At 36.2% G+C, this 15,586-nt stretch overlaps 1 protein-coding gene across 1 annotated transcript in view; it reads left to right on the forward strand.

Annotated features, from left to right (window-relative positions):
• ALDH1A1 (aldehyde dehydrogenase 1 family member A1) overlaps window positions 1-15,586 on the forward strand; it is a 53,687-nt gene that overhangs the window by 15,777 nt on the left and 22,324 nt on the right. Inside the window, exons 3-6 of the mRNA XM_004612955.2 lie at window positions 7,381-7,521; window positions 9,686-9,815; window positions 12,491-12,552; window positions 14,750-14,878. Coding sequence (XP_004613012.1) covers window positions 7,381-7,521; window positions 9,686-9,815; window positions 12,491-12,552; window positions 14,750-14,878 — 462 coding nt within the window. The remainder of the gene's footprint in view (window positions 1-7,380; window positions 7,522-9,685; window positions 9,816-12,490; window positions 12,553-14,749; window positions 14,879-15,586) is intronic.

The raw sequence follows: 15,586 nt of genomic DNA on the forward strand, positions 1-15,586 counted from the left end.
AGTGGCCACTGTGCTCAGTCTCTAGCCCTCATTCAGCCCGCAACTCCCTTCCCCCACATGGCCTTCGACTACATTATAGTTGGTGATCCCTTCTCTGAGTTGCCCTTTCCCCAAAATGTGAGGCCAGCCTCCAAGCCATGGAGTCAACCTCCTAGTACTTATTTCTACAATTCTTGGGTGTTAGTCTCCCACTCTGTTATTCTATATACCCTAGATGAGTGCAATCTTTCTATGTCTGTCTCTCTCTTTCTGACTCATTTCACTCAGCATGAAACTTTTCATGCCCATCCACTTAGATACAAAATTCATGACCTCCTTTTTTCTGACAGCTGCATAGTATTCCGTTGTATAGATGTACCAAAGTGTCCTCAATCCAGAGATTATGAATTCAGGAAAGCTACTAACTTAACTAGCAATTATTAGAAAGGTAATATTGGGCAAATTAGATGGCCTGGGAGTGAGGAAAATAAAGATTTTTGTTGAACATATAAACCTTTATCTAAATATGTATATTAAAAATATGTGTGTTTCTTGATCTAATAAAAATATATTGCCCAGATTTTTTCAAAATGTACATCTGTCAGATAGACTTGCTCTTCAAGCCAGTGTTTTCTCTTGAACACATATCTTAACTTGCTTGACTTTGCTTGCCTTTTCCCACTCTGTAGAAGCCTAAGTTCTTCTCTCTTGAATATGTACTTCTACCTTTTTTCTCCCCTCACACCTTTCTAAATAAGTTTCAATAAAAAAACTCTCTTGCTTCACAAAAAAAAAAAAAGAAGAAAATCTGTCACACTGATATAAAGAGGTAAATTGTTTTTGCTGCGTGAGGGCTGGAGGATACAGTGGATAGGACACCTTGCATTGCACATAGCCAAACATGCCTAAGTGCTTAGTTTAGGCATGTACATAACAAAACCTCAGTCATGATAGGGTGTGATGTTTCTGTAAGAAATTTTCTGATTTCCAATATAACATTGCCCCAGGTTTGCGGCCTAGAGCATTGTAATTGCCTATGCAATAATCCTTCTTTGTAAAGCAATCACAGGCATGCATAATAGTTTGTTGTTTTTGTTTTGTTTGTGTTTGGGGGACACACCCAGTGTGTACAGGGCTTACTCCTGGTTCCACACTCAGGGATCACTCCTGGCAGGGCTCAGAGGAGCTTATAGGATGCTGGGGATAGAACCTGTGTTGGCCACATGTAAGGGAAGCGCCTTGCCTACTGTACTATTGTTCTAGCCTTGTGTTGGACTTTTCTGCATCAATAAGTTCTTGGAGAAATTGACACCATCTTACATTTAGCCCCCCTCCAACCCCAGTAGTGAATACACTATGGGTAATGGATTAATAAAATCTCAGACTTCAATTTTCCATAAACTGATGATTCTCACCTTAAGAGTGTAGGACTGGGACTAGAGAAATAGTATAGCACATAAGACACTTGCTTTGCATTCAGCTGACCGGGTATTGGGGCAATATATGGTCCCCTGAATACAGCCAGGATTAGTCCTTGAGAACAGTGGCAAGAGTAAGCCCAGAGCACCAATGAATATGGCCTCAAAACTTAAACAAACAAAAGACAGCCTAGTACCAAACTAACAATTGATTAAAAATCGATGAAAGTTTGCATGCATCAGAACTGTTAAAGCTCGTTAAGACTTATGTTAATGTGATCTTCCTCCCACGTTAGAGTTCATTTAAATAATTGTAGTTGAATTTATGAACATTTTTCAGGAAGAATTGATGTTTGTTGCAGCTCAGGGTAGGCTAGGGGAATCCACTTTAAAAGCCACACAAATAAGCCTTTTGTTATATCACTGCTGAAGTGACAGCTATTAATAGAAGGTTATGGACATTGACAGGTGTGAAAATTGTGATTAGACACTGTGCAGTGATAGTGATTTTACATCAGTGAAAATGGCACAGAACTAAACTTGGGAAAAGAAATAGTCATTCTTGCTGACTCCTTCCTGTTAGAGACTAGAAAGCCAGTGTCCTGTGAGGTATTCCCAGTAATAAGGAAAAAACAAGCATACTTCTAATATATAACAAAGAAGAATCATAATGATCAGAGACTTTTAAAGATCAAGTAGCGATGCATTACCTCAATTGTCCTTCTAGCTGCTTGAGCGTTTTTGGCATCCTCAAGAAACTGGTTATAGAGTGAAAGGTAAGGAAGGACTGAGAGTGGCTTTGGAGAGCTGTTGGCACTTTTCTCTGGAGGTACAAATGTCACTCAGGAGGGAAACTACTGAGCTTTATTATTTTCTAATTTTATTTTATTTGTATTGAATCATCATGAAATAAAGTTACAAACTTTCTTGATTGCTTCAGTCATACAATGATCAAGCACCCATCCCTCCACCAGTGCACATTTTCTACCACCAATGTTCTCAGCATCCCTCCCACCACTCCCATCCTATCCCACCCCCTGCCTCTGCAGCAGGCACCTTCCTTCTTACTCGCCCTCTAATTTGGGGCATCATGGTTTGCAATACAGATACTAAGAGGCCATCATGTGTGGTTCTTACTACTGAACTTTAGATGGTTTGCATTATACGAAAGAAAAAGGATCCTTCCTACTTTAGCTTCATGAAGGGCTTCAAGCATGCTCGTGGGCACTGGATTTGGGGAAGAGTTGTATCAGTAAAACTCAGATGTCAGGGGTCCCAGTTGAACTTTTGGCAGGCACTCCAAAGACGCGAGTGACAGGGGTGCCTTTTTGGTTCAATTTGCCTTTTTCCTATAATGAAATACTAGAGAGCTGATAATTAAATCTAAAGCCTTCAAAATACTTTATATTTGCTTTGTGCTTACTTGCAATTGCTCCTGCTCATAAAGAAGTAGAATTATTTGCACAAATATAGATCAAGGACACCCATTAGTATCCAGCAAATGTTCACATCGTCACGGTGTAGTCAGGTTGATTACGTACTTGGTGACTCAAGTTAAATTGTTTATGATATAAACTCCTCAGGGTGAACAATTGTTTCATATCCAGAATGCTTTGTTATCACAGAGAATTTTTAAGATGATCCATTAACATTTGGTCTAAAAATAACCGCTGCTGTTCTCATAATTTTGCTGAATAAAATTATACATTTCAAATGAGTGGTAACTTCTAACAGCATTGCTTAGTGAAAGGTACAAATCTACTAAATTACAGAGCCACCCTAATATTCTGGAATTGACTCTTTAGATAATGAGCCAAGAGGTTTTAAGGATTTAATTTATGGGAAGAATGGAGCTAACAATGGGCTATATGCTGGCTTTCAGTAGTGGTATAAAGAAAGGAGGAGGGGCAAGAACAAATGGAGGTTACAAAGCAAAGCACAAATGTGGGTGGGAACTGTTTTCTTTTCACTTCACTGGCTCTTTTAGGCTATATTGACTAATCCTAAAAACTTCTTTTAATACTAAATACTAAAGCATGACCTAACAAATAATTGGTGGGGATGAAAGTGAATGTCCATTAAAGTAAGTGCTTATGACAGGTGTAAAAGTAGAACTGGTCTGACTATTTTCTTCAAATCTTAATGTATTTAATATAAAAATGCACAGAGTAAGAATGATAGAAGTGTCCAGTTCTTCTATAATGATAATTAAGAGGTACTTTCTATTTGATTATCATTCACATTATCTTCATACTTAGAATCTATGGTTCCTTTAAAAAAACAGGAATGTATAAAATGCTATAAAGCAAAAGTGTTATTGATGGTGGCAAATCTGAGTTAATGCTCCAAATTGTTTTCTGGATTATTAAAAATAATGCCCTTAAAAACCTTGGTCATGAAGTAAGCAGTTGTGCAGGAAAAATAAATGATGTACTAATTCTAGGAGCTTTAGATATGATATAGGGATTAAAGTACATAGCACAGCTGGTAGGGCATTTGCCTTGCATGCAGCCGATCCAGGGATCCAGGTTCGATTCCTCCGCCCCTCTTGGAGAGCCCAGCAAGCTACAGAGAGTATCTCGCCCATATGGCAGAGCCTGGCAAGCTTCCCCCTGGCAGATATGATATGCTAAAAACAGTAACAACAAGTCTTACATTGGAGACGTTACTGGTGCCTGCTCGAGCAAATCAATGAGCAACAGGATGACAGTGATATAGTGATACAGTGATTTTGCACTTAGCTCACCTCACTTTGATCCCTGGCACTGCATATGGTCCTGTGAGTCCCACCAACAATGACCGCTGAACACAGAGCCAGGGGTAAACCATGAGCACAATCAGGGGTTCACTCCCCCACCTTCCAAAGAATAAATACTAGTTCTGGAATTTAAAAAGTCCCATATGCCTACTATTTTGATTAGTGTAAGAACTTTGTTTTAACATAATCAATTAAAATATGATTTGTCATATAAATGCCAGTAAAAGTAAATCATTTATGGAACTGCCATATATATAATCAATAAAACATGAGTCCATGAGATAGGTAATAAAATAATTGCACATTTGTTAGCTATTATAGGCCCTTAACAATAATATATGGCTTGTACTACAGAGCACAGTAAATGTTCACTGTAAAGGAAATTGATATGAGGAAAATCATGGAGAGTTATGAAAATAAAATTTAGAATCAGGTGCTATATAGAATTTTGCTTCTATTATAGGCTATATCACAGGCTCTATAAAGTGAGATATATAATTTAATGAAAGAGCACTTTCCTGGACTATAAAGGTTGAGTTTAATCCTTGGACACACACACACACACACACACGGTCTGGTCTCTGTTCTGATGTTTAACTCAGAGTAACTGTGGGCTTAAAAAGGATTATATCAGTACCTAGTGTTTAGTAGGATCTTAGCCAGTAGCAATTACCAAATTGGATTTTTCTAGGGAAAGCTGGGATAGATTATGACATGAGCTGAGTAGGCATTTGGAAGAAAAGTGCTGCTTATGGATGTCTTTGGGGAAGGAGTATTATGAGAGTGAAAGTGTGAAAGTAGGGCCACAGAATAAAACTGTGAACATAAATTTGAGTGGGTAAAGTGGGATCCCCAAATGCTGAACTTTGAATAGCTGAAAAGAACTTTGGCGTTAAGACTGGGAAATAGGAGCTGCTGCAAATATTTGAGAAAGAAAGTGATGATATTAAGCTGATCATATCAATGTAGTAGCAGTAAACAAGACAGTTTGCCTATTGTTTAGTAGCAATAAAACAAATGTGCCTTAAATAATACAGAATGGTAAAAGCTACAAGAAAGGATTAAAATGTCTTAGAATTGTTGAGAATTATTGTAAAGTTGTTTTGACTACTGCAAATGTAATAATAATTACTATCATTTCATGGAATCATAGCATAATTTTTGTCACATAAAAGTGTGTTGATTCCTCAACACAGATCTGTGAGCTAACTAAGCCCTTAGCCTTCTTCTTTGTCAAGCATGAGAAGATTGAAGCTTGGAAAAGGCACATCACAAAATATTTCATTTTGGACTTTTCCCACAGTTGATAGTAATGTCTTGATATAATGGTTTGTTTGTATATTACTCCCACTCAGCTAGAATTTTCAAAAAGGGCAATTGTCTTTCTTCATTCTGTTGTTGGCAGCTTAGTGATAAGAAGGCTGCAGAACAGAGTTTAGCAAATATTCAGGTGGGTGGAATGGCTGGTAGGAGGGGAACCAGAATTCAAACCTGATTTGTTTGTTCCAATGCTGTCTATTAACTAAAAGTGTTATGTCTCACCTGTACGATAAAATAAAAGATGTGAAAAAGTTGGAGCATGATTCAAAGGACATAACCACAAGAAAGACTTTGTTTGTAACAGTGTTCTGTTGCAGCACAATCTCCATAGCTCATCTTGAAGCCAGTTTGTCCATATCCCTTTGAGAGCGGCAATGCCTCCCATAAACCATATTTGGTTAAGGTTTGGATGGTAGAACACTGTGCAGAAGAATCCCTCTGGAGGTTGTGTCAGACAGATTTGTTTAAACATAGAACAGCATATATTTTATAAGCTGTGGTATTCACAGATCAAATTCTTGTGGTTTGCTCTATTTTTTTAAAAGAGCATTTATAAATTTAACTTGGAAGAGGTTAGAAACTATGGCATAAAACATTGTCAAAATGTAAGTAACCAGTGTGACTCACTAAATGCTCAAAGCACAAACACATACATGTTTCTCAAGAAGAACAAGCAATGTTGCCTACATTTTATTCAACTCTCAAAAGCTATGTTTGTAATGTATTAGTGTAAAAGAATATTTGTTCATAACTTTAAATATTATCACTCAATCAGCAAACTTATGCTTCTAAAATTTCATTCCCCAAATCATCTGAATGTGATGATAAATAATTAAAAATTATTATTTTGTTTCCCATTTTGATTGGTCAGCTTATAATTGAGGACTGCTTTATTTTTTTACATAGCCCAAGTTGGGAAATATTAATTTGTGTCCATGCCACCTAAAAGTGAAAGAATCTTCTTTAGTAGAATTTATATGAACTGTAGGAAATTTAAACCAATTTAAGATAACTTCCCCTTCCTATTTTCAAAGGAAATTATGTTAATTTATGAATAATTTGAAAAGAAATTATTTCCAAAGAAACGACCCAAAAAACGTTGCAACTGCCTGTCTAAAATTTAGTCATGATTTGTGGGATTTATTTAGCTCCATGAAGTGACCAATCTGATGCTCAAGGAAAGCACATAGAAATTGATTCCTTTAAGGTATTTGCAATTTATTGGGCAGAGGTGGGATGGACACATAAAATAGTGATGAGGGAATATTAAAGTTGTGTGAGGCATTTTTTGTGGTCTCTTAGAAGAGGTCTATGCAAAAATATGTTGTGAATTGTAGATTATAGTGAATTGTATTGAATCATTAGGGGAAATTTTCTAACTGACATAGTTAGGCTAGTAAAGAACTGTAGGCATAAACTCACTGTAGAAAATGAGTGAGTGAGGCTATCATTACAGTGATAAAGAGCAAAATTTTCTAGTGAGATGGCGTTGAGCCATTGAAAACTATTTGGTCACTTTCAACCATTGCCTTGGACAAGTCACTGTTTGCTTCAGTTTCTTCACCTATGAAATGGGGAATATATTTGTCTCATAAAGTGATTGATAATGGAGTTGATACGTGTCAAGGAACTATTGTAGACATCTTGTAGACCCTCAAATGTTAACAGCTATTAACATACTTTAATTCTCATGCGCTCTTAAACCAGGCATCTCCTGTGCGTAAAACACCATCCTAGAAATCAGTCAGAGAACACAACTCTATTATACTGTAGTTGAGTTGGTACAATTTGCTAGGTTTGGGATACAGTCCCTGTCAGCAAGGAGTTTTAGTCTGTTTCCCATTTATTTCCAACAGATGTGCTAATATGTTTATCTTACTGAGTTGAATTCCCTTTAATTTGCAGGAAGATGTTGATAAGGCAGTGAAGGCTGCACGGCAAGCTTTTCAGATTGGCTCTCCCTGGCGTACAATGGATGCTTCTGAGAGGGGTCGGCTGCTGTACAAGTTGGCTGATTTGATTGAAAGAGATCGTCTGCTGCTGGCAGTGAGTACTAACCACTCTGGGCCGGTAGCAAGATCTTAAGAATGCAATCATTGTTTGAAGTTGCTAGTTCCTTTGATGTTAATGATCACTACATACGCTGTACAAAGTAGATGGACTTGACCTACCAGCTCTAGTTTAGGCACCTAATCTACACTTAGTTCTGGCCGATATTAATTTTTACTCGGAATATATCATACAAGTCTAAACTTCAGAAAACCCTGGGTTAAATACAATAATGTGCTTTTTTGTTTTGTTTTGTTGTTAGAATTCCTCTGAGTCTTTAACAAGGTCGTATGCAGTATAAATAACCCAGAATATCATAATGGATTTATCAAATTTATTTGACCTTTGTCTTAAATTTCTGCTAAGCACCATGAAGAGACAGGTGATTGACAGCCGTGCATAGATTGCATTACAGAAGATAAATCCAAGCTTCTTATAGCCTAGTTCTCCCTCTCAGAGAACCTGACAAGCTACTGAGAGTTTCCTGCCTGCATGGGAGAGCCTGGCAAGCTCCCTGTGGCGTATTCAAATGCCCAAAACAGTAACAATGATGGGTCTCATTCTCCTGACCCTGAAAGAGCCTCTAATGTGGTATCGTTGTGAAGAACGAGTAAAGAGAGGTTGCTAAAATCCCAGGGCTAGGACAAATGGAGACATTACTGGGCCCGCTCGAGCAAATCGAGGATCAGCGGGATGATAGAGATAGTGATAGTGATTTGACCTTTGAATTTTAGCTGAACATTTATAGAGTTGATTAAAAGGGACAAAAATATTTCTCTAAAATGAATCTTATTTATCCTTAATCTCCCAAGAAAATAAAGACTGTTTTACTTCTTCCTGAAATGTATATGTTTTTATAAAATGTTGGTTAAATTATGTTCATTTTACAGGTAGAAAAGAAAAAAATACAATCACTCATGTGTTTATAAAAACACATGTTATAAATAAGGATTTAAAATCGTTTTAGAAATTAGATGAGCCAACACATAAAGTTCCTTACTTCTCAATTGAACATAATGAAAATTCAATTTAACATGAACCAATACCAAAATCAGATTTTAGACTAAATACTTATATAATTTGTAATATTAAATGGAAAACAACAAATAGGCTTATATATTTTGAAGAGTCAACATTAGAAATTATAGTTCAAGGATCATTTGTTAGTCTGCCATTCGACATTTCCCGCCTTTTCATTAGAAACTCATTAGAAAGTAAAGTTTGCTAAATCTTGACCTTTCTTAATCGTCTTGTTTTTTATTTGTCTGATCTGTGGATTATAGAGTACTGATTGCTTCTGTCAGCATAAGCTCTTAAGGGGGGAAGGTTTGGGCAGACCAAAATCATGTTTGATTAAAATTTTAGATGGCACACAGTTTAATGGAGAAACGCAAGGTTATGTAACAGATGATAGAAGATTTGAAGAGTTTATTGCCTGTACATTCCTGCCAGGTTGTCACCCCAGTAGAACATTAAGTCCCAAAGAGGTCTTTGAAGTTCTGCTTAAGAAAAGAATGAGGAGGTAGGTCATTCTATAATCAGGCACCTGACCCCAAAATGTGAACCTGCATAGCATCTACATTCAAGCAATAAGTAATACTGAGTATTTTGCAATTAAAAACTCTGCTGGAGAAACAATCATGGTTCAAAGATCCAAGAGTCACTCAAATTTGCTGAGTTGATTAACTCTAGCAATGCAAAATTAATTGACTCTAGGAATGCAAAAATTCCAACTGATCTTCAAGTTCCAGCTACTTTTTTGTGGACACTGCACTGTAATTTATGGTTGTAGTAAGTGAACTGTAGTTAGAACTCATGTGACCAAGGCTGGGTGCCAATTGCAACAGCTGTGTGTAGTATCTAATTCTGAACAATCTCAAGGAAGCTTGTTTAACAGGATGTTTGGAATGATGAGAAAGAAGGGGCTCCTGGGTTAGACACTAGAAGCTCATTGCCCTTTCTATTTTCACCTTGCAATATGACTTTAAGCAAGTCAGAGAAGACTAGGCAAGATGAGTTGCAGGAATGCTTAATTCTCAATGCTTCTGATTAGTCAAACTGTTCACTAAATGTTTCGAGTCTAAAATTTTAGGGGTTTTGATTTGGTATTTGACTGTTTTTCAGGGTTTTTTGTTTTTGTTTTTCTTTTTTTTTTTTTTAGACAATGGAGTCAATGAATGGTGGGAAACTGTTTGCCAATGCATATATGATGGACTTAGGAGGCTGCATAAAGACACTCCGTTACTGTGCTGGCTGGGCTGACAAGATTCAGGGCCGTACAATACCTATTGGTAAGGAGCTTTGGGAAACCACCAGGGTGGGATAAAGTTGAACAGATTAACTAAAGAGCTAAGGAGTTTCAATCTCTCCCTTTTGAAGATGTCAACCAGATAAGGCAAAAAGTTATCTTCTTTCTCCTTAACATTGAGATTAGAGCAGGCAGTACTGAACCTTTAAGTACTGCTAAAATTCTTCCAGTAGCTTTCAGAAATTATTTCACCATCATGGGTCTGGTGAGATAGTCTAGTAGGTAAGATGCTTTTCGTGCATGAGTCTAACCAGATATGGTCTCCAGGGCACCACCAGCTGTGATCTGTAAGTGCAGAGTCAGGCAATAATCCTGAGTGGGGTGTGGCCTAGTCCTTGCCCCCAAATTATTTCAACATCATTATGTATGAAATAATAGATATTTTAGAAAATATTAATGAATAACATTAATATGCCCACAATTACTGATTTAAGAGCAGTGCCTTTCCAAGTATTCAAACATTTTCAAACTTGCTTCTGAAATAATTTATTTGGACTTTATTCCAATAGCAACATTTATGCTCTTGCTATAATGAATTATTTGAGTTTCTTTGCACATTCCAGTATGAGTCAGTATAGGTCATCTGTGTCTCATCTAACTCAGTATAGTTAAAACAGATTAGTTAAACAAACCAATTTGCATTGATTTGTTTTAATTAACTTCAAAGCAAAATGGGACTGTGTATAAGTCCAATTTAATAATTTATATAAATAAATGTGTTTGTATGCATTTTAGTGTTAATTTAAGAATTTATATAAATAAATGTGTTTGTATGCATTTTAGTGTTAGTAAAGTATGATAATAATGAGATAGGACTATGAAAAGACATCACCATAGAAAACCTTATAGGAACAGTTCAATTTTTTTGTTTTTTTTTTTTATTATTTTGGGGGGCCACACCTAGCGGTGCTCAGGACTGACTCCTGGCTCTGCACTCAGGGATCTCATTTTTAGAATTCAATTCTTAAAAAATATATAAGAAATGAGTATAAGAAAACTAATATGAAAAAAAAAACTAATCCAAGTGTGCTTCTAATCTAATTGGAGCATTCAATAAATAGGTTAGAAGTGATTGCCAGAAAGTTATATAAAAGGGAGAGGAAAACAAAAATGGTCTAAAATATGTTGCTATTTTAAGAATTCATCTTTGGACAAAATGAGAGGAGTCATTAAAAGTACAAGTAAAACATAGAAAGATCGCATTCATCTGTGGAATATAAAGTAACAGAATGGGAGACTAACACCCAAGAGTTGTAAAGATAAGGATCAGGAGGTCTGCCCCACAGCTTGGATACTGGCCTCACATGTTGGGGGAAAAGGCAGCTCAGATAGAGAAGGGAACACCAAGTAGAGGATGTTGGGAGGACCTATTCGGGTTTAAAGATGCGTGCCAAAAGTAGACTATAGACTGAACATGATGGCCACTTAATACTTCTATTGCAAACCACAACACCCAAAAGGAGAGAGAACAGAAGAAAATGTCCTGCTACAGAGGCAGGCTGGGGTGGTGGGAGGGATACTGGGAACATTGGTGGAGGAGAATGGGCACTGGTGGAGGGATGGGTAAATGATCACTGTATGACTGAAATGCAAACATGGAAGTTCATAAGTTTGTAACTACTTCACAGTGATTCACTGATAAAACGTTTTTTAAAAAGGTATAAGTAAAAGTACAAGTAGATCTTGATAAGGAACATTCTGGCTAAGATAGCCTGGAGACTTCTACAGAGATTAGAATAGAACACGAAGCACAAAGAGTGACCACCCAATGAGGCATACAAATCAGTCAAATTCAGAGTTTATAAATGTCTTCTACTTTTCATGATTAAGAAAGTTTACTTTAATTGTTAGTCCTAACATAAGATGTCTTCAGGCCCGAGCGACAATACAGCAAGTAGTGAACAAACATTGAACTGAGTTCAATCCCTATCATCCCTCTTAGTCTCCTGAGCCTGCCAGAACTGATTCCTGAGTTCAGAGCCAGGAGTAACATCTGAGCACTGTTGGGTGTGGTCCCAAGATAAACAAATTAAAAAGTAGGGCATATTAAAATGAATTTCATTTACAAGGAGAAAGGCTGTTTAAAGTCTTATTCTTAAGGAAATACATTTTTTTTTCTTAAGTGGATCTTATTTTAAAATTTTCTATATTTAAAATTATATTGCTTACTTTAAAAAAGTAAACTATTACTGGAAGAGTTGAAAGCTGCCAGAAATACATTTTACTATGGGTCTTCACTTAATCACACATTTCATACTTCGCGTCTCATTTCTCTTTCATGAAACAAGAAGCGCAATATTTAGAAAATATAGCTTTCCTATAGGATGAGACAAAATTAAATGCCTTCAGTTATTTCTCAGTTATGCATATTTGCTTCTATCTAAATCAAACTCTGATTTCTAACACTTTTTTGTGTGGCTCAGTAGTAGATTCCTTTCTTTGTATATGTTAAGTTGTTACTTTTAATCCCTAGCATTTAAAACAATAACAACATAATAGAATAAAGTCCAATGCCAATTTTAGAGCTTAGTTTTTATTTTACAGTAACTAGACATAGTTCTATTTACTTTTTATTATTTTTACACTGCTCATTTAAGATGCAGAGGATTCTGTGAATGTCAACTGAATTCCTAAAGATGTGGTTTTCTTTTTTTCCAGATGGGGACTTTTTCACTTACACAAGACATGAACCAGTTGGTGTGTGTGGTCAGATCATTCCTGTAAGTTGATTTCCTATATCTTTTTAATATCTCGTTTTTCTTATTAAATTCTGTTTGTTTTTAATGGGTCTCTAAATTCTATGACAGATTTTTGGTCAAGTTGTTTTGTTAAAAAGTACTGATTTTAAAAATTAGTAACTCAAACTTACACACACACACACACACATGATCAACAAAACATTTTCCTTTCCTACTGAAGGTTTTATGATGCATTATCATTAACCAGTGTTTTATTATGTTTAATACAAATAGTCAATTGAGACAAACAGTTCTGAGACTGGTATACTTTTCAATCTCTTAAAATAAAATATAATTTATTTCCTTTAATACAAAAACTTCTCTAACACAAGTGGATGCTTAAATTTTTCTAAATATGAAGCCAATGTAGAAACTATTGAACTTCGTTTTCCCAGTGAAAAAGTGACAACATATTGAATAGGTTTTCTGATAGTACAGCAATGTTTCAATCTCCTGGCATATGTCTGGAGTGAGTTTCAATTTTACAAAAGTAAACAAATCTTAACCACTCACTCTATTGTTTATGAAAAGTTATATAATAAGCTCTTTTTAAAGCCCATGCTATACATATATTTAACAGGAGTCATTAATGTTATAGCTAATGTAAGAACACAATTTGGGGAAAATATAATATATTGGGAGACTAGAACCAGAGTATGTAAGTACTGAAAGAAAAATGAATTAAAATGAATAAAACTATGCAGAGCTACTTGGAACATTAGTATGAAATATTCCCTAATTTAAAAGAATTAATGATTCATTTTTTTTCTTAGAGAATGTGGTATTTTTAAGAGAATCATAAATGCTTCCCTTTAAGTTCAATGAACAGGAGACTATTAAATAATTTCACTTTATTTGATTTTTTAAATAGGTTAAATAGAAATATGGTAAGGTGTCCATTGTATTTTTATAGCTGGAAGTGGCATTGGCTTATCTTCAGCCCCAATAAGACTGAAATGGATACACTTAGCAACTTGTTACATGAATTTGCTTATTATTTCAAAAATCAAAATTAAATTCATGAAAGCTCTATAATTTTGAGTGGTAATAACAGTTTGTATTTGTTGCACATCTATAACTCCCAATAAATAATCTCCAGGCAGAAAGAAATAATCATACTTTTTAATCACGTACTTAACCTGGATATTGCTTAATAGTTAAGCAATAACTATTTCTAAGCCAAGCAGTGATAGTTTTTCCCTGGTAGAAAAAGCAATGGAAACAAGGTGAAATGAAGTAAGTCAGAGGGCCAAGGAAAAATGATCTCACTTTGTGGAATAGAAAGAGATAAAAAAGGTGGGGAGGGGAAATAAATAGTACTGGACTGTGACAAAACCTTGGCCTTGGATTATAAAATTGAGATTAAGAAGCATAATGGGGGAGGGAACAAAAAAGTGAACTCCAGGTGATATAAGAGAGTGGTGGAGGGTTTTAGGACTTTGGTTGTGGGTGGACTTCTGTAGCTTGTATATATCAATACATGAGTACCTGTAGCTTGTATATATCAATACATGAGTACCTGTAGCTTGTATATATCAATACATGAGTACCTGTAGCTTGTATATATCAATACATGAGTACCTGTAGCTTGTATATATCAATACATGAGTACAAACGATATTATAACCATGTTACCTAAACTATTTTAATTAAAAAATTAAATTTAAAAAACAAGATGCCACAGAATATTTTGTTAGTAGTAAAATTTGTCAGTAAAGATTTTCAAAGCTTTTTATTTTTCTTTAAATTTTTATTTATTTATTTATTTTTTCTTTTTGGGTCACAACTGGTGATCCTCAGGGGTTACTCCTGGCTCTGAACTCAGGAATTACTCCTGGTGGTGTTCAGGGAACCATATGGGATGCTGGGAATCGAACCCTGGTTGGCTGCGTGCAAGGCAAATGCCCTGTGCTATCACTCCAGGCTCTTTAAAGCTTTTTAAATAAGAACAACTTTACTTGATAAAATATTATGACTCCTGCGTCCTTTTCAAATCTAGTTTATTTGGAGCTTTGTTTTTTTCATTTATGAGTTACTTTTAGCAATTAACTTAATTAGAATACAGCAGATGATTAAACAAAACTATTACTGTTATTACTTAACTTACTGATGTAGAAGTTAGATTAGTAAATGTGGTTTTCAGCAATACAAAGACTCTATTGTCATCTGTTTTTTCTAGTGGAATTTCCCATTGGTTATGCTGATTTGGAAGCTGGGACCTGCCCTCAGCTGTGGAAACACTGTGGTTGTCAAACCAGCAGAGCAAACGCCACTCACTGCTCTTCATGTGGCCTCGCTCATTAAAGAGGTGAGTTTCCTGAATCAAAAAGCCACAAGAACTCTGGAATCATAGTCTGAGCCAGGAAGACCTCACTGGGTGATGGAAATCGCACTGTCTGCCAATGGCTCCTGTTCTGTGATAAGCAATCACTGCACTGCATGCAGTCAGGATGGCTGAGGCCGCCCCCATGAACGCCTGCCCAAATGCAGACCACATGGAGACCTCATGTTCGCCGTGTTTCTCTCTTTTTCGCCCAACTCTGACAGAAAATATATATATATATGTATGTATGTATATATGTATGTATGTATATATGTGTGTGTGTATACACACACATATATATGTATATGTGTGTGTATATATATATATATATATATATGTTAAGGGCTGGAGCGATAGCACAGCAGTTGGACATTTGCCTTTCACTCGGCCGACCCGTGTTCCATTCCTCCACCCCTCTCGGGGAGCCCGGCAAGCTACCGAGAGTATCGAGCCCGCACGGCAGAGCCTGGCAAGCTACCCATGCTGTATTGGATATGTCAAAAACAGTAACAATAAGTCTCTCAATGAGAGACGTTACTGGTGCCCGATTGAACAAATCGATGAGCAACAGGATGACATTGATATATGTTAAAGGGCCAGAGAGATAGTACACTGGATATAGCAGAGAGATAGTGCAGTGGGAAGGGTCTTGCCTTGCATTTAGCCGACCAGGGTGGTTTGACCCTCGACATC

The sequence above is a fragment of the Sorex araneus genome, chromosome 1 (genome assembly GCF_027595985.1).
Source record: "Sorex araneus isolate mSorAra2 chromosome 1, mSorAra2.pri, whole genome shotgun sequence".
Taxonomy (NCBI): domain Eukaryota; kingdom Metazoa; phylum Chordata; class Mammalia; order Eulipotyphla; family Soricidae; genus Sorex; species Sorex araneus.